At 46.9% G+C, this 26,870-nt stretch overlaps 1 protein-coding gene across 1 annotated transcript in view; it reads right to left on the bottom strand.

The window, feature by feature from the left end:
* Positions 1-366: 366 nt before the first annotated feature.
* The window catches only part of MYBBP1A (MYB binding protein 1a), a 51,013-nt gene continuing 24,509 nt past the window's right edge, over positions 367-26,870 (bottom strand). The window contains exons 24-27 of the mRNA XM_065731734.1: positions 14,631-14,744; positions 4,886-4,987; positions 3,598-3,722; positions 367-992 (exon numbers count right to left, since the gene is read on the bottom strand). Of these exons, the coding sequence (XP_065587806.1) occupies positions 494-992; positions 3,598-3,722; positions 4,886-4,987; positions 14,631-14,744 (840 nt within the window). The 3' untranslated portion in view covers positions 367-493. The remainder of the gene's footprint in view (positions 993-3,597; positions 3,723-4,885; positions 4,988-14,630; positions 14,745-26,870) is intronic.

Below are 26,870 nucleotides of genomic sequence, written 5' to 3'. Positions count from 1 at the left end.
ATTTAACCTCAGAATATGCATGTACAAGCCCATTTAACCCTCAGGCATTTAAAGCAGACAGCATCCTCCAGACTGGAAGAGCTGCAAGTACTGCAGAGGACAGAAATAGCCCTTTAGGGATTACTTCTGAACTTCCCCCAGGGCTCAACCACACAACTCAGCAACGTCAGCACACCTACCACATCCTCAAGGAATCCGGGCAAGCCGCTCACTTCTGCCTTGGGGCTACCATAGAAAAGTGGAGCCTGTGCTCCTGAGCTCGGGATGTTTGGCACTGCCAGAGGAAAGAGTGGGTACTGCCAGAGCCAGAGAGGATGAGGCTCCCTGTGCTGCAACTGAACCTTCTACACAAGTCAGACCTCCAGCTTCAGAGACCGGCATCATGGATGGTTTATTTAAATTCAAGGAGGGCATAAAAATATAGTTATAAAAGATATTAAAACAGTCCTCTGAGTCACATTAGCCATGCCAGACTGGGATGAGTCCATGAAGTTTACTCCTGCAGCACAACAGGCTTTTTCTCTTTCCTTTTCTTCTTGGCTTTGCCCTGCTTCTGCTGTGCCTCCTGGTTGACACCCACCTTGGCTTTCTTTGCACCTGGAATCTGCTCCGTTTCATTGCCTACATCACCTTTTCTTTTTCTATTCCTCTTCTTCTTCCTCTTCTTGTCAGCCACAGCATCTCTACCGTTAACAGCTCCATCCCCACTGCCCTCCACTGCCACTCCATTCTCTCTGACCCCTTTGTTCTGCTTCCTGTGCTTTCTGCTACCAGGCAGGCGGACGTTGTTTTGCTCAGGCGTCTCTGTTCCCAGCTCCTCTGGGGCTGCTGAGTCTCCATCTCCACTGGCTGCTGGTGCTGCTCCATTCTCCTGGACAGCTTTCTTGCGATTCTTCCGTTTTTTGGTCTCTGGTAGGAACCCCTTCTTCTTACGCTTCAGTGGCTCTGCTTCCTGCACGCGTTTATCAGCTGTCTTCTCTTTCTTGGGCTTCCTGCAGAGAGAACACCAAAATGAAGAGCAGCTCATTTTACAGCCAGAAGCAGAGCGACCCATGTCCCAGGCAGCCACAAACAGGCAGGAGCACAAACCGATGCAGGAAGCACAGGCACGCTGTGAGGATGAATGCCATCCCTGGGGGTGGTCCCCAGCCTGCAGAGAGGACAGCTAACTGAGCTGTGGGGCTGCGCAGGCACACCAAGGCTGGAGAAAGAATCAAGCAAACCCACCCACGACCCCTGTTACGAGTGGTGTCCCCTGAGGGTCAGTTTTGGGGCCCATCTTGTTTAATATCTTTATTGATGACCTAGATGAGGGAATTGAGTGTACCCTCAGTAAGTTTGCAGATGACACCAAGTTGGGAGGATGTGTCAAACTGCCTGAGGGTAGGGAGGCCCTTCAGAGGGATTTGGATAGGCTGAACAGCTGGGCTGAGCAAAATGGGATGAGGTTCAATAAGACCAAGTGCCGGGTCCTGCACTTTGGCCACAATAACCCCATGCAGTGCTATAGGCTTGGGGCAGAATGGCTTGAAGAATGTAGAGAGGAAAAGGACCTGGGGGTGTTGGTTGATGCTCGGCTCAACATGAGCCGGCAGTGTGCCCAGGTGGCCAAGAAGGCCAACGGCATCCTGGCCTGTATTAGAAATAGTGTAGCCAGCAGGAGCAGGGAGGTGATCATCCCCCTGTACTCAGCTCTGGTACGGCCGCACCTCGAGTACTGTGTTCAGTTTTGGGCCCCTCACTACAAGAAGGACATTGAGGCCCTGGAGCGTGTTCAGAGAAGGGCAACAAAACTGGTGAGGGGCCTGGAGCACAAGTCTTATGAGGAGCGGCTGAGGGAGCTGGGATGGTTTAGTCTGGAGAAGAGGAGGCTCAGAGGAGACCTTATTGCACTCTACCACTTCCTGAAGGGGGGTTGTGGTGAGGAGGGGGTGGGCCTCTTCTCCCTGATCAATAATGACAGGACGAGAGGGAATGGCCACAAGTTGCGCTGGGGAAGATTTAGATTAGACCTGAGGAAACATTTTTTCTCTGAAAGAGTGGTCAGGCACTGGGATGGCCTGCCTAGGGAGGTGGGTGAGGCACCATCCCTAGCGCTGTTCAAGAAGCGTTTAGATGAGGTGCTAAGGGATTGGATTTAGTAGTTGGGTAGGAATGGTGATAGGAGGATGGTTGGACTAGATGATCTTGTAGGTCCTTTCCAACCTTATGAACCTATGAACCCAAGCAGGGCTACAGAGATGCTGTCTGTCTGTCCCGAGCAATGCCTGTCTTTGCTGCTCTGCATCAGCTCAATCCCCAGAAAGGAAACCTGAAAAAGAATCAGGTCCAATTCCACAGCCTGGCTTTCAGTGCAGAGCCTTCTGGAGAGTTCTTCAAGCTGTATCAGTTCAGTGTGGAACAAAATTCATCCTGACAACATGACATTAGCACTTGTTTCAGTACTTCCAGGAGCTCTGGGTGCAAACCACAGCTGCAGTTAGGTTTGTTCCCACTTACCTGGGCAAAGGCCTCTGGGTGTCACAGTACAATGGCACCAACAGTGACAGCAGGCTGTACCCACAAACCCCAATCCCTTCCCCAAGGCAGCATGCACAAAGTGAGCATTTCCTGCCTACCAGTCCCAGAGCAATCCCCCTTCTTGCTGCTAAAACTGATCTTCATCTCAGGACAGATCTTGCAGTATGGTGCCAAGTGACTTGTGTGAGGCTGTGCCTTGTGCAATCCCTCCCTGCCTGTGACCCTCTCACAGTGAGCCACGTGCAAGCATTTCCCCCAGAACCTTACTGTGCTGAGATCCCACAGACCAGGCCACCCACACAGTGAGACTGCAAATCCCAGTCATTAGGAGAGCTACCCAGCACTTCCTGAACACTGTGCACATCACTAATACTGCCAGAAGGAAGGGGAAGCAGGAATTCACACTGAAAGCTATTGACAGAAAAGAGAAAAAGATCCTGCCCTTCCTTTTCCCCTGGAGCAAAATTCAAATCCAGATGCCATTTTAGCACAACAGTATTGAAGCCTAAAGACTGAATGCATTTCAGGTTTCAAAGCTGCAAGGCAAATGTGGCTGGGGATCCAGGCACCAAGGAGCCCAAAAATCACTGGAAAGGGATGAAGGTCCTGGCACGGCCTCCCTGGTATTCAGTCACTTCCCAGGACAGCATCCCCTCACATTTGCAGGATCAATCCATACTGATGCCAGAGGAGATGTGTGACTTAACCCAGCACCAGGAATTCCTCAGGAACTTTGGTGCTGGCCTTTACACCAGGCTGAAGCAGGCACTCTATCCTCAGGTAATCAATTGACTTACCTCTGCTGGCAAGAGCAGATCAGCTATCAGACATGCCTTACAATCCTTTTCCAAAGAAGGATCAACCCTAAGCATGTATGCACCTGGAACAACGAGCCTAGCACCAAGCAAAACACAAAGCATTCCAACCTCACCAACCCAGGAGCTCTGTTTAACTCAAACTGAGGTCTGAGCTCAGCGCCTTGGTTTCTCTTCCTCCTTCCCCACATCAAAGAGGAGAAGCAGAACAGGCAGTCAGCCCCAAGGAGAGCCAAGAAGCCAGAGTACCAGGCACACATACGTGTAATTCAGCCATCGCATGACGTTCCAGTAGAGAGAGTCGAGCCGTGCTGACTTCCCGATGCCTTCCTGCTGGTTCAGAGCTACCAGCACTTTGTCCAACTCCATCAACTCCACATGCAGCTTCTGCAAGAGGAAAGTGCAAAACGACCGTCAGTGTGAGCTCAGAAGGGGCACTCACAGCTGCAGGGCACAGGATAAAACCGTGTCAGGAATAACCAAGCTGCCCCATTTCTCCAAGCCACTGCCCTGAACCAACTCACCGCAACACTTCAACATGGGGGCAAAAACTGGTGATTCATGCCCTGCCACCAGGAACAAGCTTTGGTTGAAAACTGGTCTGTAGCATGACAGCCACGAGCCTGAGCTGGAATTGTACCAGCACGAAAGGGACAGGAAGATCCTTTAGACCTTTTTCCTTTACAGACCATGACTGGGGCTGTGGGGATGAAGATTATGTACTGCATACTTATCTAACAGCAAAGCAGCAGCATTTTCAGCCTGGACTCTAAAGGATGCAATCACACTGCCTCCAACTGCCTCTTACAGCTTCTGCGACCCACGGGCCAATTTCAGTGAAAGCAGACAGAAGGGGTGTCTCCAGGGCTATTCAGTGCTGCAAGAGCCCTGGAAATAATCTCCCACCCCACCCACTTTCCTATTAGGTCTTCAGAAAGAAACAGGCTGTGCTGTGGGCTAAGTGCTTATCAGTAGGAAACTGGGCTTTAGCAATTATGCTGCTTGTGTTATTTTGCTTTAGTAAATAAGACCATGCTGGAAACTTGTTTTGTCACCTATAGAAAACCTCACGTTCAAAAAAGCCCTTTTTCTTTAGGGCTGAACAATGCGTTGCTCCCACTTACAAAGCTGCTGCATAAGTCCCAGTTTCAGGTAATCAGTCCCTGGGGTTCAGTGAAGAGGAAAGAACAATCATCCGAGGCGAAACCCAGCTCACCCTCACTGTACCCTAGGCTGTATTTCCCCTGATAAGAAAGGAGATGCCACATATGTTTGCAGAATGCTGCACAAGTTTTTCAACAAGTTCTTGGAGATCAGCTCTCAAGAGCATTGCATCACTCCTTCAGAATTCTCTGTACGCAAATCCAACCAGGCAATCCCTGCAGGGGCACCTCTGCTGAGAAGTGAAGTGGGATGCAGTGGCAGAGCAGTCACAGAATCCAAGCACAACATCTGACAGAGACCTCAGTGGTATTCAGAAGGAGAAGCACCACTGGCAGCACAGTCAGCACGTCTGAGCACAAAGCACACAGGATCAGTCCCACTCTCACCTGCTGTGTCACGGTTTTGAGGAGGAAGTTCAGCAGCTCCAAGCTCCTGGCAACTTTCTCTTTCTCAGCTTTCACCCTTAACTTGTCAGACACTTTCAAGCTCTGCAAATTAAAGGGAGAAGCATACATCAAATGGGGAAACAAATCTCTCTAGAGAAAGCAGAAAACAGGCAGGGATTAGCAGAATTAACCTGTCACCAAAACAACTCTGCAACAGCAAAGCCCACCAAACTCTGGCAGTGTTCAGGAGGAAACGTGGTGGAAGCTGCTGTGCTCAGGTTAATTACAGAACAGCTGAACAAAATAAGCACAAGTACATCACAAAGGCACAACTCTGCAGCCCTCCCCAGCTTTGAAGCTAAAGCACAGCTGGGGACATGTTGCTGCCTCCTGGAGAAAAAGAAGGGAGACAATGAGCCCCCCATGGAAACGCCAGGCAATGCTCACCTGAGGGACAACCCAACTCAGCTGCAGAAGCTGGGATTTGCACACAAAGAGCTAATGCAAAAATCCATTAGCACGCCCAGGAAATCCCAGGTGCCAGCAGTAGAACAGAACTTGTCAATCAAGCTTAAATCTACTGAAAGGAACGGAGAAAATCTCATCTCTTTGTGTTACCTTTATGTACTGTAGGGTTTCTGAGACTCTGAAAGGTCTGGCTTAGAGGAAATCACTCTGGAGACAGGTCAAATAACAGTCAGAGTTACTGACAACACAAGACACGGCCATAAAAAGGCAGTGGGATCAAACAGGCAACCCAGGGGCTCGGGGCACTGATCCTCTGCCTGCAGCAGGTCCTCTCAGCCCTGCTTACATGTAGCTTCCTTCCATGCTCTGTTTCTGTGAGCGCACACAGGACAGCAAGCCCCGCAGCTTGCATGGTTACAGCAGTGTGAAACAGGATTTGCAGGGAGAAGCTCATGGGAGTCAGCTGCGCTGATCGCAGCAGTTCTCCAGAGGCAGCTGTGCTCATGGCCAAGGCTGCTGTTGTCTGCAGCATGAACATGCCAACCTGGCAATCGTGGAACGGCTTAGGTTGGAAAGAATCTTAAAGATCATCCTGTCTCAACCCCCATGCCATGGGCAGGGTTGCCAGCCACCAGATCAGCGTGCCCAGGATGCCATCCAACCTGGCCTTGAACACCTCCAGGGATGGGCACCCAGTGGACAGGGTTCCCTCTATCAGAAAGTCACCACGTGGAACTCATGCTGCAACTTCATCTGACTGTCAACAACTAATTACCCCCTCCTGATATATCAGAAAAGCTCCAGCTCTACTCCAGAGATGTCATTAACCTACAAGGCCACACACAGCATCTCTAAAGTCTCTCAGGTAGAACAAAGGAAAAAAAACAAGAAAAATACAAGCAAAATGAGGGTGTACAGGCAGCACTGCGAGAAGGAGCTACAGTGAAGACAGTTCATCTTTTTCGTACACAAGTGTTGAAGAATTAAGAAGGCGTTTCAAATCAATTGCATTTTCTTTTCATTGTAGACAGGTGATGCAGATTGAGGGATTGATTCTGGAAATCCACAAGCAGCTGTCAGGTGCTTGGAGATTTGGGGTGTGCATCCAGTTTGGGGGTGCCAACCAACTGCAGGCAGAACTGCAGAACAAATAGGAGATGGAAGACACCACTGGTCTCGTGACGCCAGTGCAGTAAGATTAAACATCTGAGTTAAAGGAGGTGTTTTGCATGAGTCTGGAAACATACACTCAGTTCCACCAGCACAAACAGCCAGAGGCAATCCAGCACGATGTTCTGCAAACATACAGCTCCCCACTAACATGGACAGCTTTTGAACAGCTCTCAAAGACCAAGGAAGGAGGAAGACAGTGTGGTTGGGTAAAGCAAAAGGACAAAACGACAACAAAAACAGTGGATAATTAAATACTCAGAATGCATAACCTGCTCTGGTCCACAGTCAGGGTGGTTTTGAGAAGCTGGATCCAGAATGCTACTATTTCTCCATGTACACTCTTCCCCTGCAGTTACAGAGCACTTAGAAGCAATGAGCCCCAGAATGCCACCCCTTCTGTATGTGGTATGGTGGGACAGTCATGCCTCCTTCAAGTCTGGAGTCCAGTTCCTGCTCAGCCCATGTCCCTTATCACCCCAATCTCACCACCTCTCCCCAAGACCTTCCCCTTGTTCCCAAGGAACGAAATCCCAAGTCTCTCCAATGAGAACTGAATACAAACCTCAGAAGCAGCTTTCCCAACTATTTGTCCTAAACTCTTGCTACATATGATGTCAGCCATTGTCTGTATGCTGTGGGCCTGCAGAGCTTTGGTTCACTGCCTCATTCTGCTATCTGAGAGATGAAATTAGCACTGCTGCCCCAATTGCATGGGTCAGTCGTTTTATATAGGCCTACCATGATCTCATCTGGGGAACATATAAAATAGAATAATAAAAGTAAAGTGAAAGTCATTATGTAACAGGTGGCAAGCTGCAATACATGGCCAATACTCCTTATAAAGAGAAGTTAGATTTCAGCCATGTGCAGCACTCTTCAGAGAGCCTCCAACACTGATTAGTTTGCAAACTATTGTCATTTTACATAGCAAAACTGAAGGTGAAAGCAGTGGTTTTGCTCCCAGCTGCAATAAAGGCCAGTGGTGAGGGTCCAGAGAAAACCTAGCAGAGCTTGCTCAACAGCCTGACCTGTAATCCTCTGCTGTTGGCAAAGGCATGCAACTCTCCCTTTCACCAACCCAGGATCATGTACCCAACCACTTAACACTAAAAGCAGGGAGCACACGGCTTGTACTCAACAGCCACGCTCACACCACTTGCTGATTACACCATTCTTCTGCCATTCTCTGCATTTGTTACCCTGCTCCTTCAGTTACAGCCAGGCACACTTGACAGGGAACCTCAGCTCCAGGTCCAGACCAGCGGTATCTGTGTTAATCACACCTGCACACCGGAGCTGTCAGTGTACCTGGGCAGGCTGCTTTTCAAAGAGAAAAGCATGCAGGCAGTTTTCACAGCTGAAACTCCCACCTCATCTCAAGCCAGTACCGCACTACACCTCCTGCCCTGCCCTGCATGGACCCAGCTGGCAGAAAGGTTTTGGCTTCTTTTGTCAAGAACACTGCTCCAAAGGCCTCTGGCTGTTCCTGCTGGATGGCAGTCCTGGATCCACGTCCTCTGCTTCCAGGATTTTTACAAGAAGCACAGCACATCCTCTGCATCCTATCAGCTAGTCTTTTCTTACCTTTCTAACCCCTGTACCACACATAGAGCTATCCCAGCTACTGCAGCATCTGACTCTTGTTCCAACTCTCATTGCATTTCACCGCATTCCTTCTTCACAAAGTTTGTATACAAATCACTTAGAGCCAGGTGCCTGCAGTAATTCAGTCACCGTGCACGTTTTGCACAGACTGACAGGGCACAACAACATCATCTCAGGCGTCACGACACGTTCTGCCACCAAGAGAAGAGCACGTTCCCCAGCTGAAAGCTCCAACACCGCCGCTTCTGCATTCCCAGCACGTCCTTCAGCCCACCTCACTGTTCAAAACAAACTGCCCTTCCCCTCCGTGGGCTCAGCCCGACAGATCCCTCACCGCTCCCTGAGCTGGAGGAGCCTGGCCAACCTGCATTCCTTCCACACAGCTGCACTGCCTCCATCCTTCCCCCCTCCCCCCCCCATACCACGCCTGATGCTGACAGACAGACTGAATACAGTGGCTGAATACAGTGCCAAGTGCCTTCTGCAAAACACACACCTCCCCCCCAGCCCTGCACGACCTCACACCCCCTGGCACAGCTCAGGGTTGCTAAAGCAAACCCTGCTCCAGCAGCAAACAGTTCTGCCACATTTCCACCCTGCTGAACAGCCATGGTGGTGCAGTGATGGTGGTGCAGAGGTGTGAACTCGATGCGCTGACCCTCACACGCTGACTGTGCATGCACGGTCCCACGGTGCAGACGTTTTGCTGCTGTTGTGGCTCAGCTCCCCATGGTGCAGCCTCACATAGGAAGGTCCCAGTAAGCAGGACTGGGGCCCTACAAGCATATGCCCATTACCTGAGCCAAAGCACAACATTTCCCAGGTAAGCCAGGAGGTCCGGGAGGGGCACGGTCCTCTTTTGCTATTTGGAGGCAAATAATGAACTGAAAACCACATGAAGTACTTCAGTACTCTGCATGCTCAAAGCTTCTGTTATTATCTGATGTAAGCACCTTTGTCTCACCTGTAATTACTCTTCACATTTCTCCTGAGAGGCAAACCAGCATTATTCCCACCATTTTAGGTGACTGAGTCACACAGACCACGACAGAGCCAGGAACCAGCGCTGAACTGAAAACCCAGACAGGCCACCTTCAAATACCTTCTTCGTGACAGCGCTCACTTGAATCCAAGCTCCAGCTTAGGGCTAAGTAACAGAAGGCCATGAGGTGAGGAGGGAAGAGGATGCTGCTCCACAACTGCTTCTGAAAGTCCCCAGAGCCACTTCCATGCACATGGGGTACACAAGCAACCACTGCAGGAGCTGCTGCCAACAGCACTAAAGGAGGAACAAAGCCCTGACAGTCCTTCCTCTCACTGAAGCTTCTGAAGTCTGAAAGGGTAAATACTCAAAACTTTGTTTCCCTGAATCTCAAGCAGAAATGGATTGTAGAGGAATGCCCAAACACAGATGGAAGCTGCCAAGCTGCTGCTTCACTGAGCGAGCGAGAGCAGGGGACAGACCCCCGTGCTGAAGGCTGCAACGAAAAGGCATTTTTTGCAATGTTTCTTTGGCTGCTGTTGGAGGGAGGAGCCCCAGAATCAAGGAGCTATTCTCACAGAAAATGTCACTGCTTTCCCAAGTTTAAAGATCTGATCTTTCCTTTTTTTTCATAGACCATATGCAAATGCAGCAGGGAAAAGCCATATGAGACAGCTGAAGGAACAGAGGAGAATGAATTCTCCACAGAGACATCCAGTACTCTGAAGGCACGTCAAAGGTATCAGTTAAATCACCCCTGGCCTCATTTTACAAGCTAGGAGGCTGAGAAAGGGCAACAAATTAAGAATTTATAAGGATGGACAGATAAAAGCAATCTTTGAGGAAAAAAATGAAGAATGGCTTCTTAGAGTTTTGATGAAGTCACTGTTAATAATTTATCTCCGTACAAATTAAGACATTGATAATCAAATGTGATGCCCTTCAGAAATGAAGGGCATGTCTACACTGGAAGGCAGCACAGCATAACCCACTCTCCCTGCTCACCCTCTGAGTGGCTCCAGCTCTTCACTGCCCCTTCCTTGCTGAAGCACTCAAAAAACGCTCTAATGCCAAACAGTGAGAGCCTTCAGAGGGAACAGAGCAACCTTCCAACTACGAGTGTTGGCAAAGAGATCTTGGGTTATCCATAGCATGCTCTGCACTGCCCTTGTAACCCCACCTGCCTACATCCATGCTCTTCTAACAGCTGCCCCTCCACTTCAAGGCTATTCCCCTAAAGGGAAGGAGGCACTGCACTATCTCTGCAGGGTTATGTGCACGCTCATCCAACATCTCCAGTACTGGCAATCAGAAGTGCCTTGGTCTGGTGCTGCAGTTGGCTCCAGGGATCTGTGAGCACTCTGACATTTCATGACATCTTGATCCTATTTGGAGATCAAACAACCAACCTGAACACTATTTGCTTTTGTTAGATCTCATGCAGGATACAACAGTGACAAAAGAAGAGAAGAAACAAAGACAGCAGTGAAGTTGGGTCCTTCCTATGGTGTACTTAATACAGAAGACAAAGGAAACCCTCAGGAAACAGCTGTGTACAACCCAAAGCTTTTCCAACAGTTTTTCTGACAGCTGTTTAGTTTTGAAGTTGCTCAGGCATCAAAACTTGCTCTTTGTGGCATACTCCTCAAAATCCTTTCCCATTTCCCCCTGATTTTTACATCAGAATGGGGAATTCAGGCATACATTGGGAGTTTTGCAAGGACCTCAGTTCAGGACAGCAAGCCAGTCCCTGGGAATGGGATGACAAAAAAGGTAATGAAGCTACGTATTCACATCCCAAAGTTTCCTGCCCCAAATCTGCCAGTGAGTTACTAAAAGACTGGCATGGCTTCAAGACCACTCTGAAGCCAAGACAGCAATTTGATAACGCATCAGAAACAGAAATGTATCTAACAAGAAGGACAAACTCCCACGTGTGTCCACAATGATAAAAAGGAGAGATGGAAGATGAAATTGAGAGTAGCTTGATGGAATCAAGACAGTGTGTGCAATTCCAGGAGCCAGACTCAATGATCCTTATAGGTGCCTTCCAACTTGGGATCTTCTGTGAACCCCAAAGAGTTCCCTCACCAAAACTGTGCAGTGGTTCTCAACATGAAAGGGGGAATTTGGGCCTCCCAGGTCCTGCCATGAGCCTCACTGCACAGTGCAGTTGGAACCAACAAAATCCAGCTTCCTCCTTGGATAACATGAGGACAGACATTGCTGCCCAACACACTGAGCTGTTCTGAAGCCCAGTGAAGAAGCAGTCAGACTGTCCAAGCAGAAAAAGAGCCTCTGGGATGGCCCAAGAGACTGAAGTTCAGTTCTTGGCTCACCTCCTGGCCAAGCGTGTCATCTGTAACGCGGGGAGAACAAAAACTAAATACAGTAAACTAAATACATCAGCCCTTGGATTTCTGCAAAATACTTCCTTTGTTACATCAACAACTTACCGGTTGGAATTTCCTTTGTAAAACACGTTGGGGCCCACTGATAAAAGAACAAAGCTGTCTGGAAGAGGAAGAAGACTCTGCGAGGTGCTATACCATCCCAGGTGAGCTCTGACATTTACAGCATGAAGCCATGCTATTTCTTTTTACTGCAAATACAAGTGGCTTGTCTGGACTCCCAACATCTGTAGCAAGGTTCTGCTGCAACTGAAGGAGCCTGCTGAGAACCAGGGAGGCCAAAATCATGCCAGAGCTCTCCCTTACTGCAGCTGCTGTCCAACACCAACAGCTCCCAGGGCAGACACAGGGCCTGGGGGGTTTTCTGCCCAGGAGACCAAGCAGAAAACGTCAAGAGCACCAACAGCAAGCAGTGCTCTCCCTAGAAAAACAGCTCCAAAGTAACCCCAGAGATACCAAACCTTGCTTAGGAGAAGCAGATGTGAATTCCTCATGACTGTGATATATGTTTTATAAGCATGCTTTAATGTCTTGAGAACAAACAAGGTCGCATTAGCTTATGTAAGCACAAGAGCCACTGCCCCGCAGCAGCTGGAGCTGCTATTTCAGGAAGCTGTCTCTTCATTTAAGGTTCCTGGCGGCTGACTCTTCCTCATCTGCCTCTTGGTTGTGCACAGATAATTTGATGATATCCAAGACTGCCATTTTCTCATGCTGCTTTTTTCCCAGTTCCACCACACATCAGTGCCCCAAACCATCCCAGCTCCCCACCAAGTGCTCTGCAGGGATGCAGCGCATCACTGAGGCAACGCAGGATGAGAAGGCAGAAATCTGGAGATAGCATCCTGCCCTTTCTCACGGCATTACACCTGCAACGATGGTAAGAGTGCCCCCCCCAGGATACTTCAGACTTCTCACTGGGTCAAAGAACAGCATAAAATTCTGTACCATCAGTTTTTCCTCTTCAAAAAGCTATTTGTGAAGCACAGTGGCAGGAACAGCCAACGACAGCAAATGCAGACCTCTCACCATGAGAGAGGACAATAAAACCTCATCATCTATCATTCTTCACAGCAGTATGAACTGCTGCTCTCAGTCCAGGTTTTCATGGGTCTCCTATGCCAACAGTTACCTACATGCACACCCACCTCAGACCAAAACAAGTCTCAGATGAAAGGGAACAAGGCTGAGCTCCAGGAGACAGCTGCAGTTCTGCACAAGACCTCCCTGCCCTCCAGAGATAAGCAGAGGCATGCACAGACATCAGGGATAGGAATGGACATTGTTTGGCTGAGCACTTAACTAACAGTCCTGTAATTTCAGCACTGCACTGTGACTTCCACCCTCACACAATTTCCACCTAGAGATTGAGTTAACAGCAAGTTATTTTAGTGGTGGGTTGCTCCCTTTGACAAATGTATATTTTCTGCAGGTTCTAAATTTGCTGTTTCCAGCCTCCTGCTAAAAGGGATTTTTAGCATCTCCAGAAGAGATCATGATAGGATTACTGTTCTACACAGCAACAGCACTGTGTGCTCCTACAACTGCTCAGTGAAGTGCATGTTTCTGTGTCACCAAAAAGACAATGAACATTTTCTGCACCTTTAGGAAGTTCTAGTGCCAGCCTCTGGGCCCCACTTAGAACTGTTACACTGAATACAAGATCTCTGATGCCTCCACACTTCAGCAACACTCAAAGCAACAGCCAGAGTGACAGCAGCACTGTGCTAGTGCAAGAGGAGGAAGGAAGAAGGGGGGAAAAACACCTACAGAGCACTCTGAAGAATGTCATATCAGAGCTTTTTTAGCACGTGCCACTAGAAGTTAATAGTGCAGGAGGCCTGCTGCCCACAGGGTTCACCTTGGACAGCCCAAACAAACTGATGCTATCTCCCAGGAATTTGTCTTTAAAACACAGATGACCACAGAAACGAAAGACACCAGGGAAGCTTTGGTAGCAAAGCTCATTAAAATACTGGATGGGTGGCAAGATGCTAAGCTTTCCCCAGCAAGGACAACACAAAGGCATTGTGGCTTTCCAGTGAATCAGACTGAGTCCTGCAGGGACTGGAGGGGAACACGGAGATGACCATGCTGGGAGGAGCAGCATGTTTGTGTGGCTGGAAAACAAAATCATACCCAACTCCACCCATTGGGTTCCTGATGTCATCTTTAAATAAAGGCATTTAATGAAACCTAGGATTACTTGCTTCCTCAAGAATTATGAACACCACCTCTGAATTCCTTGATTTAAACTTGCTTACATTTTGTCCCTCCTCTACAAAAGAAAACAGAGCTAATTGTTCTGCTCCAATGTGGCAAATTACAGAATGGACTAAATTACCACGTAACTAGCATTTAAAGAATGAAGGAGGTCATCCTGCAGTTACGTAGGAACACCAAGACTGGAATCTCCCATGCCATGAAGTTTAGTCACCACATCACAACATTAATTTGTCTGCTTCGTTCCCCCTGTGTTGACCTACAAGGTAATTGGAAAGCACTTGCTCCTTCAATCTCCTGTCTCAGAGATCATCCTCTGCAGAACAGCTGCACCAAAAACACGGCCTTCAGGTACAGATCACACTTGTCACTGCACAATGATTTCAGTATCACTGTCTTTTTTGTATGCATTGTTAGCTAATGTATTTTAAGGTTTCCCTGGAGAAGGCCAGCAGGAGCCAGACTTCATGGAGTTCAGCTCTGTTGCTATGGCCCCAATGCATATTCAAATACAGAACTCCCATAACACTTTGTGAAATTCAGTCAGAGCTCACAATATCTTGCATTTCAAAACTTGAGGCAGCCTAAAATTGACCTGCATGAGTGTGTTCCCTAAAACTGTGTCCCTCTGTTGGTTCCACACACAAACACTGCTGAGTCCACCAGGAACACATTTTCCACACTCTAAATTTAAATACACCTGAACAGCAATATTACAAGAATGCTGTTAGCTTGGTGGACACAACTTAGCCCCAGTGTGAGCAGGCAAAACCCCACAGAGATGAGTTACGCCTCAGACTCCAGCTCCATGAGACCACCACAGCAGTGAACACAGCATCCATCAGGGCACTGCCCATACATTTAACACGTTGCAGCTTGTTACCTCTGTCACTTGGCTGATGCTCTCTCTGATCAGTTCCTCCCACTCCTCTTTGGTCATGGAGAGCTTCAGCTCACGAAGTGGTAGAACCTTCTGGAGAAGCAAACAGGCCTGGGCCTGAAAGAGAAAGGGGAGATGTGAGGAGATGTGAAACTCCACATTCTTGAAGGAAGGTGTAAAGTCACTCCTCAGGAGAGAGGGTTGTACTTTCAGGCTGAACATACAGATTGAAAAGAGCCAGTCAAAGGGGAGGGAAAGGGTCGTGCTGCTTCTAGGTTTAGGCATTACTAAAACATGCTTTCTTATCTGGTCCGAGCACATCAATTTACAGTCTCCACAGTCTTCAGGCAGCCCTTTGCATGACCCTCCCCTTTACTGTGCCCTGACAAACGGAGTAGATGCAAATAAACAAAAATAAAAGCCGGCAGGTTAGCAAATACTTCTTTTTAAGGAAGTCTAGATGGAAACTGCTGTTTGGAGCAGCACTCAACCTTGCCTGGAGTCAAACTTGCTCATTAAGCCTACACATTAACACAGCACTGAAAAGGTAGCCACCAGAAAACCAACAGGAATCTGCAGTCATCTCCCACATCCTTCCCTTTCTGGAATTCCTATTTTAAGGCTTTCTCATGTACAAGAAAAACATAGTACTGTGCAAAAGCAAATGATGGAAATGCAGATAATACCCTAATGAGGATTAGTGCAAATAGTTTAGAAGATTTAAGGGGAACAATTTCCTAACAGCACAGTTAGTGAGCAAGTACTATCCACATATAAAGACAAATTAGTGTCCCTAGCTGCCATCATGCAGACCAAAAATGCAGCTAGAAATACCAAAAATCATTGGGAATTTTATCAGGAATTAATTTCATCCAAAGGAACCAAGAGTTGATCTCGAACCTGAGCCTTCAGGTACTCCTCAGACATAAAAGAGGCAACCTGAAAAACATACAGCTAAGAAGTGGCCAGGCTGCTGGTACTCACACTGGAGCCCTTCTGGGGAACTACTTATTGAAGAATGGAAAGTGAGGGAAGAGAAGACATCCACAGAGCTCCAGAGAGCAGTAATCTCATCTGAAGTTGCAGGCAGTGGAACGCAGTGCCTGAAGAGCTCAGAAAGGCCCATGTTCTCCATACTTTGGGCTCCTATGATGGAGGGTTATCTGTCTGTAAGCTTACCTCCAGCTTGCACCAGTATGGCTAATGGAGACAATTATCCAAACAGAGCAGGCTTTCACTGGCAAACAGTAGTTCTGTTCATTACTTGGAGGAGAAAAGGGGGGGGTGGAAACCAACAAGACTACACCAAAAAGTTTATGTTGATTTAATGAGAGAGCACGAGAGCACTAATGCCATATTTAAGGCAGGCAAGCCTACGTATTCCTTGTAATTATGGGGAGGCTGCATCCTGCAGAACAAATTATGGCATGTCTGCCTACATGCACCAAGTGTAGCGGAAAGTCACTCCAGTGCAATTACAAAGAGAACGTGACCCCCCAGAGCAAAGAGAGGCCATCATCACTCTGAAAGGCACAGACAGGGTCATAAACATCAAGGCACCATCTCTTCATCTCTTCTGCATCTCTGGATACCTGAGATCCAAATGCTGGACCAAGTGAGAAGCCCTAGACAAGATCTGGTCCTCAGTAAGCACTAAGCTTGAAATACAAATTAAAAAGGGAGGGAAAAAAACAACCAGTGAGCATTCCTTCTGGGCTGCAGATTGGGAAGTCAAAATACTCAGGCATCTGGGAATCCTGGCTGGTGCTGTCATTCTGCAGTAATTCTGTCACACTCATCTCATGGCTTTCATACCTCCAACTCATATCTGAGATTCAAAGAGAAAATACGTTTGATTTTCATGTAATTAAAACACTGCTACTGTTGTACTCAACACACTCCTGTGTTTCCTAATTGTTTTTTAACCCAGTGATAATTTATTACCAAGCGTGAACTCTTCTCACTTGAAAGAATTGAAGTAAAATAAAAGATATGCTTGTTGCTTGAAATCAGATTTAGCTTAGGAATATCTCATCTGGAGAGCAAAGAAAGCCAGAAATCCATTGGCAGAAAGAAAACTTATACCCAATTCTTCAACCTCAGTCCCATGGTAAATCCACTAAGGAACAGCACTGCCCATTCTCCCACTGATGTCATCCTTTTTCAGCAAGTTCAAACCAAGGCATGAGAGACAGCATACTCCACTTTAGAGTGAGCACAACCACTGCATTTATCAGCATGGGAATAATGTTCCTGGATGTCATCAGAAGATTGCTGAACCACTGAAAGCCCTTGGAGAAAACCATCTGGAGAGCAGGACCACAACACTGCCATCCCACCTTGCACAGCACCAGCCTGCAGGCACAGCCATTCAGCCACACACTCGTGTGATGTATTGCTGGGGCTTCCTCCTGAGAAATGCCAAACCACCGGCAGAAAGGTCACGAAACAGCTCCTTGCAGAACAGTCCCTGCTAGAATCCACAAAAAGGATTTTAAATACTCCAAAAGGAGTTGCTTTTGCAACCTCCATGAGCTTCTCCCAGTAACACATTTTATTACAGGATATAAGAGGAGCTAAGAATACAAACACGATGCAAAAGTTAGGAGAGACCCAAAGTGGCACAGATCCACAGGAATCATTTCCTTGCAATCACAAAGAAACCGCTCTCTCTTTGCAGATCATTTTCTTTCTTTTATCAGCACTAATAACTTGAAATTCAGCTCAGCACAGACCTGGAGCTTGACAACAGCCTAGCTGTTTCCCTCTGCTGTTCCAGCATCGTTGATTTTTTGCACTGTCTACAAACATTTGGCAATTTTGGAAGCTGTCAGAATCTCATCAACGATTCTCCAGAGGCATTTGCTCAGTTGTTGTGTTCATGCCAAAGAGCCAAGTTTTATCAAAGCTTCACAGACAGAAATAGCAGAAAACCAGGAGCACCAGCTTCCAGTTCAGAACAGAATGCCCCCTCCACCACACACAACCTCTGAAATATGTGAGAATATTCACAAGCAGTGAGAGCTTTTAATTAAGGGGAGAGGATGCTGCTCTGGGAGCACGCTCCCCTGGGATGCCCAGCCATGCCCTGGGAGGCACCCAGTTGCCTACTCAAAGCTTTTTCTCCTTAATTTCAGTTAAAATAGAAATAAAAAGAGAAGAAGAAAAAAAAGCTATAAAATGGTATAAAAATAAATAAAAGTGAAGTCTACTCAAGCAAAGATACATACATACGCTCCCAAATATATCCATAAACCATATGTCTAAATGAGAGAGAAAAACTTAATATCAGTCCACGTGGGAGAAGAGAACAATAGCAGTAGTGCTTACCCTGTGGATTTTCTGTCAGCTTTGTTTATTCCTTTCTTATCTGACATGATTACACAAAATGCCATTCATTATAATGAGTCAGCATTTCTTTCTGAAGTGGGAAACGTGCTCCCTGCAATAAGAGATGTGCTGGTAACTCCCAGATGTGCTCACCTACCTGGAGAAAGGAGAGCATTCTGGCTGCCTTATACAGATACCTTCACCCTTTCCAGGAAAGGCCAGGGCACACAGCCAGACTATTTAAATAGCAAGTGGTGGATTAACCCCTGCCACTCAGCCACTGCCTTCTTACTGAAAGCAAACATCCATTTTATCAGTACAGCAAGTGCTTCCTTTTCCCTTTTTATATACATCAGGAAAATATAAATACACACACAAACGAAGAACCCTAGAAAAGGACAATTCTGTGCAACTCAAATCCTATTCTTAGGACTGAAAGAGCATCAAGAGCTTTGGTGCTAGCATCATTTCACTGCTCCTGGGGATCAAGGGGACACAAATACACAGGTGGTGGCACACCTCCAGGGCACTGCACTTCAGAGCACCCATGTCTCCCCTCTGGCACACACACAGCAGCAAGGCTCCTGCATCACCTGACTGCTGGCACGTTTGATTCGGTGCAAGAATACACTACAAAGCAGCAGCACTCAAGTGTGTAACCCTCAGCATTAAGACCATCCCACAACCATAGGAATATGGCCCAAAATTATTTCTCACCTCCCAAGACCTCTGAGACTGCAGCCACACGGATACACTGTGCTCCTGACAAATCCTGCCAGGGTAAAACAACATGTGCCAAGAACAGGGGAAACTCCAAACACGTTTTCCTTGTGTTTTAACAGTCCAACCATGAAATCAATTGCTCAGCTACCTGCAATTTGTTACACGTTAAAAACCAACGACAGCAACAATAGAGCACGGCAAGCTCCAGCTAACAGGACTATCAGCTCCAAGAGAATAACTTGTCATTTATTACTACAGGGCAGTGCATCCAGAGCACCATGGCGGATGTCTCTTTCAATTACTGTCAAAGCTTTTGTAAAAAGAAAACTTAACAGCATGCAAAGCCACGAAGCAAGTGCTAATCTATGCCCATTTCTACTCCCACAGTTCCACCGCTCTATTTTTATGCTCGCGTTGGGTGTGGGATGGAGAGAATGGCTCCAAGGGAGTGGTCTTCAGCTTTGAAAGAGCTCGCTTTCCATTGCTTTGCTATTTGTTCTTTGATTTGACCATTTCTGAGCCTGTAAGCTACAGTTTTGTTTGTTAACAGTTTGGTAGGCAGAGTCCAACTCAGGGACACCCTAAAAGCTTACTCAAAAGGGCCAATTATGAGAGCAAAAGGAGAAGGCTGACGACCATGGAGCTCCTCGCTCTGTACAGCAGGCAGTACAGAAGCAACGGCAGTGCAGTGAATGCTACAAGCTCCCTGCTGTACCTTGACACGCTGTAATCAGAGTTATCAAAGATTCAGATAACCCACTGAGCCCTTCAGCACTGCGAGCAAGGGAGTCTTGGCGAGGAGCTGCGTGACCATGTTTAACAGCAGGCCTTTCACACCAGGATCAAACTGCAAATTCTTTGGGGGAAGCAAAAAGAGGAGGAAAAAAAAAATAAAAGGGACTCTTTTCCTAAGTTAAGGACAAACAAAATAATTATCCCTCAAGAGCATGAAGCCATATTGTCACTGAAGAAGCATCAAATGCCAACCATTTACTTAGAACATCTTAAGGCTTTAGGCATTAAAAAGTGAAAACTGGAGAAATCTGAGGAACATTTGCCCATTTGGTTTTCCTCTATTTCCACAGCACTCTGCATACAGTGAACTCAGACATGTTCCCATGTACCAGTTTCAAAGGGAGGGGGAGATAAGGCAAAGCCCTGACCGTGGTGTATGAGGACTGATTTAGAGAACAAACATTAATTTTTAACTGTCCCAGCACTGCTGAAACAATGCACATAAAAGTAGTGCAGTCGAGATTTCCACTTAGCAGCCATGTAAAGGTTTCAGAGTGGAACTTGGAGTCCCCCCAGGGATAAAAGGGACAGAGCTCATGCCGGCCCAGAAAGACCATGAAAATCTATCCTGCACAATCATCCGGCTCAGAAGCTGAATTCAATATTCCCTGCTACAATCCAGTATCTTCAGACTGATCGATCAGCTCTTTCAAGACATCCAGCCAGCCTTGCCGAGGTCCAATATTGTCTGAGACAGCAGGAACGTGAGCAGGACCCAACCCAGCAGGCACAGCATCCCCCCGCCAGGCAGACAGCCCTTCCAGCCTGCAGAGCTGCCCTCCTGCTTCCAGGAACAGCCACGGCAGAAGTACACAACAGAAGTAAATATGAGAAACCTCCCACCCTCTGCTCCCAAACCCTCTGAGCACACCCTGCCCTCCCCCATCGCGGCCTCACCCAAACATCAGCCAATGGGCATGATACAGGCTTCAGAACTAAATTCTCCTTGCCAAAAAGCGAATGTCACAAACGGTTTATTACAGTTTACATTCAGTTCCTGAAGCAAATGGATGAGAAAAACTCTGCAAGGCTACTTAATTATGATATGTAAAGCACTTTAGGTGGCATCTAAATCATATTTTACGACCTCAGATGAGAAAGGCAATCTTACTTAGTGTACTCCCACCAAACATCCTAGCTCATCAAGTTATATTCTGGATTGCAGGGTTTTAGGACAAGCCATTCTGCACTGCAAAGCAGCTTCATGCTGAGCAGAGGGTACCCATTCCTCCCCTGGAGTACAAAATCATTCCTTCACAGAAACAGCAGGCAGCTTTCCACACAGGAACCTTTAAATAGCTCACAACAGTTTGCACATTAGCACATTTAAAAATAATTGTCACATATGAGACACACTGTGCCCGTGTGCCAGATCAAGGTTGTCTGTTGAGGGCTTCCTGAGAGCAAGAAGTTCTCAATAAGCTTTGGTTTGTTTATTTTTTACATTAACTTTCAGATCTTAACCCTTGAAACAGCCAGCATCCTTCTCTCTAGCTAGTTTCTAGAAAGCTAGTTTGCAAACATGAGGTTTTGTGTGGTCTCTGAAACTGCTGGAGTACATGGCCCCACTCATTCTCCATGCAGGAAAACATTCTAGTCACTCTCTCCACAATGTAAGCTCAAGGAGAAACAGAAAACGGCAGAGGAATCAAGCAGCTGCTTATCACCTGCCAGGGAGAACAGCAAGTCCCTTCCATAGAAGGTGAACTGAATCTCCCACCTCCACGAGGACAGCTCAACACCAGTAACTCTGGGATGTGGCAATTCTCCTGCTACAAGGCCTGTGAGCAGGGGAAAACCAACTACACAGAATGATGGACCTTTGCATTTGTCCCCGCTTTGCCAGTTTTGCTTTTGGATTCGAGATGTCACTACCTTGATTGCTGAAGAAGAGCAAGAGCTCCATTGGAAGAGAGCAACGGACACAAACCTCCTTAATTTTTATTATCCTTCCCACACTTCTTCACCCATGGCTCAGACATCCTGCTCTAAGCAGCAGAAATGAGAAGCTAAGAAGTCTGTCCAATTCCCTGCCTATCCCCAGGGCTCTGAGCTGTCCATCCATTGGACGAGCTGCTAACTTCATTCCACTGCTGCTGAGCACTCATCTGCACTACAGGAAGTTTTCTCACATTAGCTATGCTGGTATATCCTCCTCCTTCCCAACATGAAAACAGCTATTCCCAGACACGAGCACTGCCACTAGCTCTGTCACTGCATTGTTGGCAGCCAGGACAGGAGAAAAACAAAATAAAAGCTCACTCCTACATTCATCATGACCCAATGTGAGCTAGCAACGGCAGTAAGATGTTAAAGTCAGTACAGATGAGTTGGTACACGTGGGGAGAAAACCTGACACTGCAGTTTCTCAGAGGCTCTCTGCTCTCTAAACACTGGGCTCCATAGCAGGATTTCTGCTGGAGATGAAGGGCCTGCAGCACACAGAGGCATTCAAAACAAAGAACATCCGCTACAACACCGAGCTCTGGAGCCAGGCCTGGCTGAAAGCACTAGTTACTAGTTTGGAATACATCACACACAAAGATACAGATAGTGAACATCCAGGGCTGAGCAAGGCATTATTTACCCATGCTTTTCTTTCACCAGAGGCCAACAGGACAGAGAGATCCATACAGACCAACCCATATATTGATCTGCTGCTCTGGGGAGCACAGATGCATGTTGGACTAGATGATCTTGTAGGTCCTTTCCAACCTAATGTATCTATGAATCTATGTCTCCCTGGGGGAGCTGCTTAACATATCAGATGGACCAATCACTCTTAATGCTGCCCTCCAAAAAAAAAAAAACCAAAAACCCTCAATATCTTACTATCCTAAATTCATGAAAAGTAAAAAGATGCCATAATAAGTGAGCTGCATGAGAACACAAGACAAATGAGTAGCAGAATGCTGACTGGCATCCATGAGCACTGAGGTTTTCTTCCTGTAATGCTCGATGACAGGACCTACAACTTGCCAGCATTACATTTTCAGTTTGCAGAACCTACCAAGATGAGCAGCATGATGTGAAGGACTGCACACTGCCACAGGGAAAAGGACCGTGGTCTGAGTCCCTGCCCTGCCAGGGCATCACTGAAATCCCACAGGAAACTCCATCCTACTGCTTCCACCTCTGCAGAGCAGCCTCTGAATACATGCTTGGGGAAAGGAGAAACCCCTCTGCTCCCCTGTCTCCAAACAATAAGAAGATACCCTCTGCTTTCTACAGGAGCTCAGAAGAACATCATTGTCAGTGAAGACTGCCCAGGTTGGCACTTGATTTTGCACTGCAGGAGCACTACTCTTTCTTCACCTGCCAACAAAACACCCAACCCAAACCATTATCCAATAGCCCACTGTGACCACAGCAGGGAAGATATCCCAAAACTACAACATATCAAGACTCCATATAAAACCCTTATAAAACATTTAGAGCTGTGAACACAACTCTAGCACGTATGATGGATATGGCCACCGATTTCACCTGAACCAAAGATGTTTCTTCTCCTGTTTTTGTTACTAAATAGTTATTAACTAGCTGGCCATGACCTTGTCTGTGAGCAAACTCTTCCCATGTGCTCTGTGTAAGTGACTATTCATCACCTTGTTGGGGGGGCTATGTTTGCCAGGCTGAGCACAAAGCAATTCTGTGTGTTTTACTCTCAAACACTCATCTTTTTAAGAAACTATCAACCCCCCATGTGTCAGATGGTGAGTTTAATTAGTAGGAAATGTCTTTGTCTTGGAAAATCACTGCAGTATGTACAGATCTAACTCAGTGAGTCCATCCAAGCCACAGGGCTGTTAATGCTGTCCATAATTCCCAGCCTTGGACAGCTCCTGCCAGCAGCTATGCTTGCAGTACCAACCAATGCGTGGCCTGTTCATTTTCTGATCTCTCCCTAGCAACTTACTGGAAGTACATTTCCTCTGTTATTTAGGATTAGCTCCACAACCACCAGCACCATCAGCTGAACAGTGGTGAGTAAAATACACAGGCTACATCCTCAGAATCACAATAAAGAGGAGCCCCATGCTGTTTACACTGCACTCAGTGTTATGGAAGATAAAGACTTGGACTGCTAAGAGGGCAGGAAAAAATGAACAAATGTCAACAGCTGACAGCTCACATGATGTCCCAAAGAGACCCTGTGTCTCAGTGACAAGGTCCTGTCCAAATGCAACACAACACAAGCACACAAAGTTCTCAGTAAAAGCTCACACCATGGGATTTCAAGCACTTGACTTAAATGCAGTCAGGAGAACCTGAAAAATTTAAACTCCTCTTATAAAATGTTCAACCACCTCATACAAGTTAGAGGGAAGGGAAAGAGAAACACAGCTTCAAAAGCAATTAGTCACTACATTTGACTATGGCATCAGACACCTCTCCAAAGAACATCAAAGACTATTTATAGACGCTGTCAACATGCTCCATGGTAAAACAGTTTCTTCAAGCTCTCCCAAAACAGGAGATTCCCTCAAAAATGAAAAGCTCATCTACAATAATCCACATCCACACCATCCTGAAGATTTAAGGACTAAAAATGTTGGTAGGAAAATGTAGAGCACTCTGGCCCTGACCCAGCACAGCTTTGAAGCATTCAGCTGTTCCTCCTTCGACCTCAGAGCGACAGTTTACATACCGAATCAGTACATGTCATGGAGCTTTGCTGGCCCACCATCAGACAGCTCAGAAATGTGCAAGAGACCACCCCTGCTTCAGCTTTACCTTGCAAAACAAAGGATCTCCTTGACCATCTCCTTACATCAAACGAAAACAGGAACAGGAGCAAGACACTGACTGGAGCCAAAGCATGTCAGTTTGACACACATTTTCCAGCTGCAGCAAATGACTTCTCTTATAAAAAGGGCCTTTAAGGAGGGCTGTATACTGGGCAGAGGAAGACAACAGCTGCTGTAATAGTGTACGGCATAAAGAAGTTATCAGTGCCTATGGGTAGTTTACCCTCCTGAATCTCACCTCAATGTGATCCTGAGACTGCACCCCTGCAAAGCACACAGCACAACATGCCCTGCCTCTGCACGGGGGGTGGGAGGGCTTTGAGGGGCCACTGCCTCCCAGTTATGGCCCTCACTTAGCTAGAGTCTGCAGAGGTTCTCACTTCTGTTGTAAAGGAGATAGAGAGTGCTGGTTCTGATCTGGGGAGGTTCATTTTGTTTCATTATTAGTAACAGCTTATGCAAAATATTCCGTAACAAATCTTTCCTATACCACCTGTGAGGAGGCAGGCAAGGCACAGTGTGTTAATGCAGTGATCCATTCTTTTATCACAGCACAAGGAATACTTCTGCACACACACACACAGAGGGGTGCTGCCTTCTGATGCTTTACAGTGTTTTTACTGTGCTTGCTGTATTAAAGTTTAATTACTTTTTAACTTAGATATTTACAAAGAACATAAACTGTTCAGAAGGATAACTGTCAACCAGCCAAGACCTCCTTGGCAGGACTCTGAGATCATATTTTACTCTTCTGGTGATGGCAGCTCTGGCACAGAATTGCTTCAGTTCTGAGAATTCTGTCTATGCATGTTTGATCCCTTTGGGGAGACTGCCAAAGCACCAAGATTAATTAGCAACTTACCCAAAATACACTCCCCATTAGATAGATCTTAAAGGGTTCCTTGTCAACGTCTGCTTTATAAAAACACATTTTGAAATATTAATGAATCCATATCACAAAAGATGACATTTTGAACTCTATTTCAGTGCCCATTCTCATCTCCACACTAAATAAAATGACAGTTATTAGCTTTGTGACAGCTCTGCTTTGCAGAGCTCTAGCCAGATCATAGAAGAGAAACTCGCCTGATGGACAAACACTGCATCATTCTGTTCCCAGCTACTGCAGCATCCTCAATCAATACAGCTTTAAAACTAAACAAGATGACAGGGAAGCATTCAAACTGATGTGCAATCACAGTGCAAAAATTATTACAAATGCTTTTAGTAATTGTTTTGAAATGTACACTCCCTTTCCCAAGGGAACACAACAAGGGACAGTAGCAATTCATTTGCCTAAACCCTAGGAAAATGTTACACAGGCAGGTCTAAATGAAGACAGGGACAACCTCACTCCTAGAAGCAATGGATGTTTCACCCATCATTCTTAATTCCCACACTCCTAATTCCCAAACTGGTCGCAATCATATTAATTTTCATTGGCCACTGAAACTAAGAGAGGTGGATCCTGTGTTGAGCTACTTGCACTTCAGAGGCCTTTGCACAGCAGCTGATACACAAAGCCACCAAATTTAATTAAACACAATAATGGAAGAGCCAACCCTGAAAGGAAAGTTTCCCCGCAGAGCTTACTACCAGTTCAAATGCCAGTACGTCACCCTCTACTGTGTGCCCAAGACCAATGTTCTATTTCAACTTGCTTGGGGAGCAGCAGGGAGGTGTGCACGTCCTTGCAAAGTGCTGCGTGCTATTTCAGTGGACTGCAATGAGAGAACACCCCCAGAGCACAGCAGCCACCTAACACAGAAGGCTCCACAGAGATGCTGCCAAGGAGCCTAAAACAACTCCACAAAATAGTCATAACGAGGACACTGTGCTGGGAGCAGAGCAGGACTGCCTCACAGTGAATGAACTGGTGTAAGGCTCAGAGCATCATACACATTTCTGTGCTCAACCAATTATCATCCCCTGAGGAGAGAAGGAATGGGCTTTCCTACCTCAGAGAGCAGTCAAGGCTCTGTCGGGAGCAGTGCTTTCCACAGCACTGTGCTGGTGGTGAACAAGTACTTTTTCAGGGAAAAGTGTGCCTGCTCCAGGCTCCCAGACACGCTGTGCTGCACCAGGTCAGAGCTGGCACTTGCACTACGTGCTCACCTGCAGAAGCCTCCAGCAGCAGTAAGCCTGGGGACCACAGTGCAACCTTCCTTCTTCACCTGACCTTCAGACCAACAGAGTACAGTAATAGTCAAGGAGCATTAGTTCACCTACTCGCTCACTTCTCCGGCAGACCCAGCACATACGAGCATGGGGGGGCACTGCTTAAGAACCTGCCATAATTAAAATGCAATGCCAAGGGGTTTGTCTCTAACAGCATTAGAGGGACAGCTCAAGACCCCCCTCCCCCCTCAGCTACAGAACCAGATGTTACTGTAGCTGTGCTCCATATACTGACGCCACTAAAAATAAAGCAGGAAGACATTCCTCACCTAAGGCTCAGGAGGGTTCTGGTATGCAGCTGAGTCATGCAATAATCATTAAAATCAACACAACTTCATCTCTGGTTTACACTATCAGCACAAGCCAAAAAATATGCCTTTGTACATATCAAAAAAGCAACACTGCACCCACTGGAACAAGGCACAAGAAAGTAATCTGGAGGTCAAGGTCTTCTGGAAACAATTGCAGA

The sequence above is a fragment of the Cyrtonyx montezumae genome, unplaced genomic scaffold, assembly GCF_038088225.1.
Source record: "Cyrtonyx montezumae isolate F1298 unplaced genomic scaffold, pur_monq_1.0 scaffold_15, whole genome shotgun sequence".
Lineage (NCBI taxonomy): Eukaryota > Metazoa > Chordata > Aves > Galliformes > Odontophoridae > Cyrtonyx > Cyrtonyx montezumae.
The sequence above is the reverse complement of the archived record's forward strand: the minus strand, read 5'-3'. Positions and strand labels throughout refer to the sequence as shown.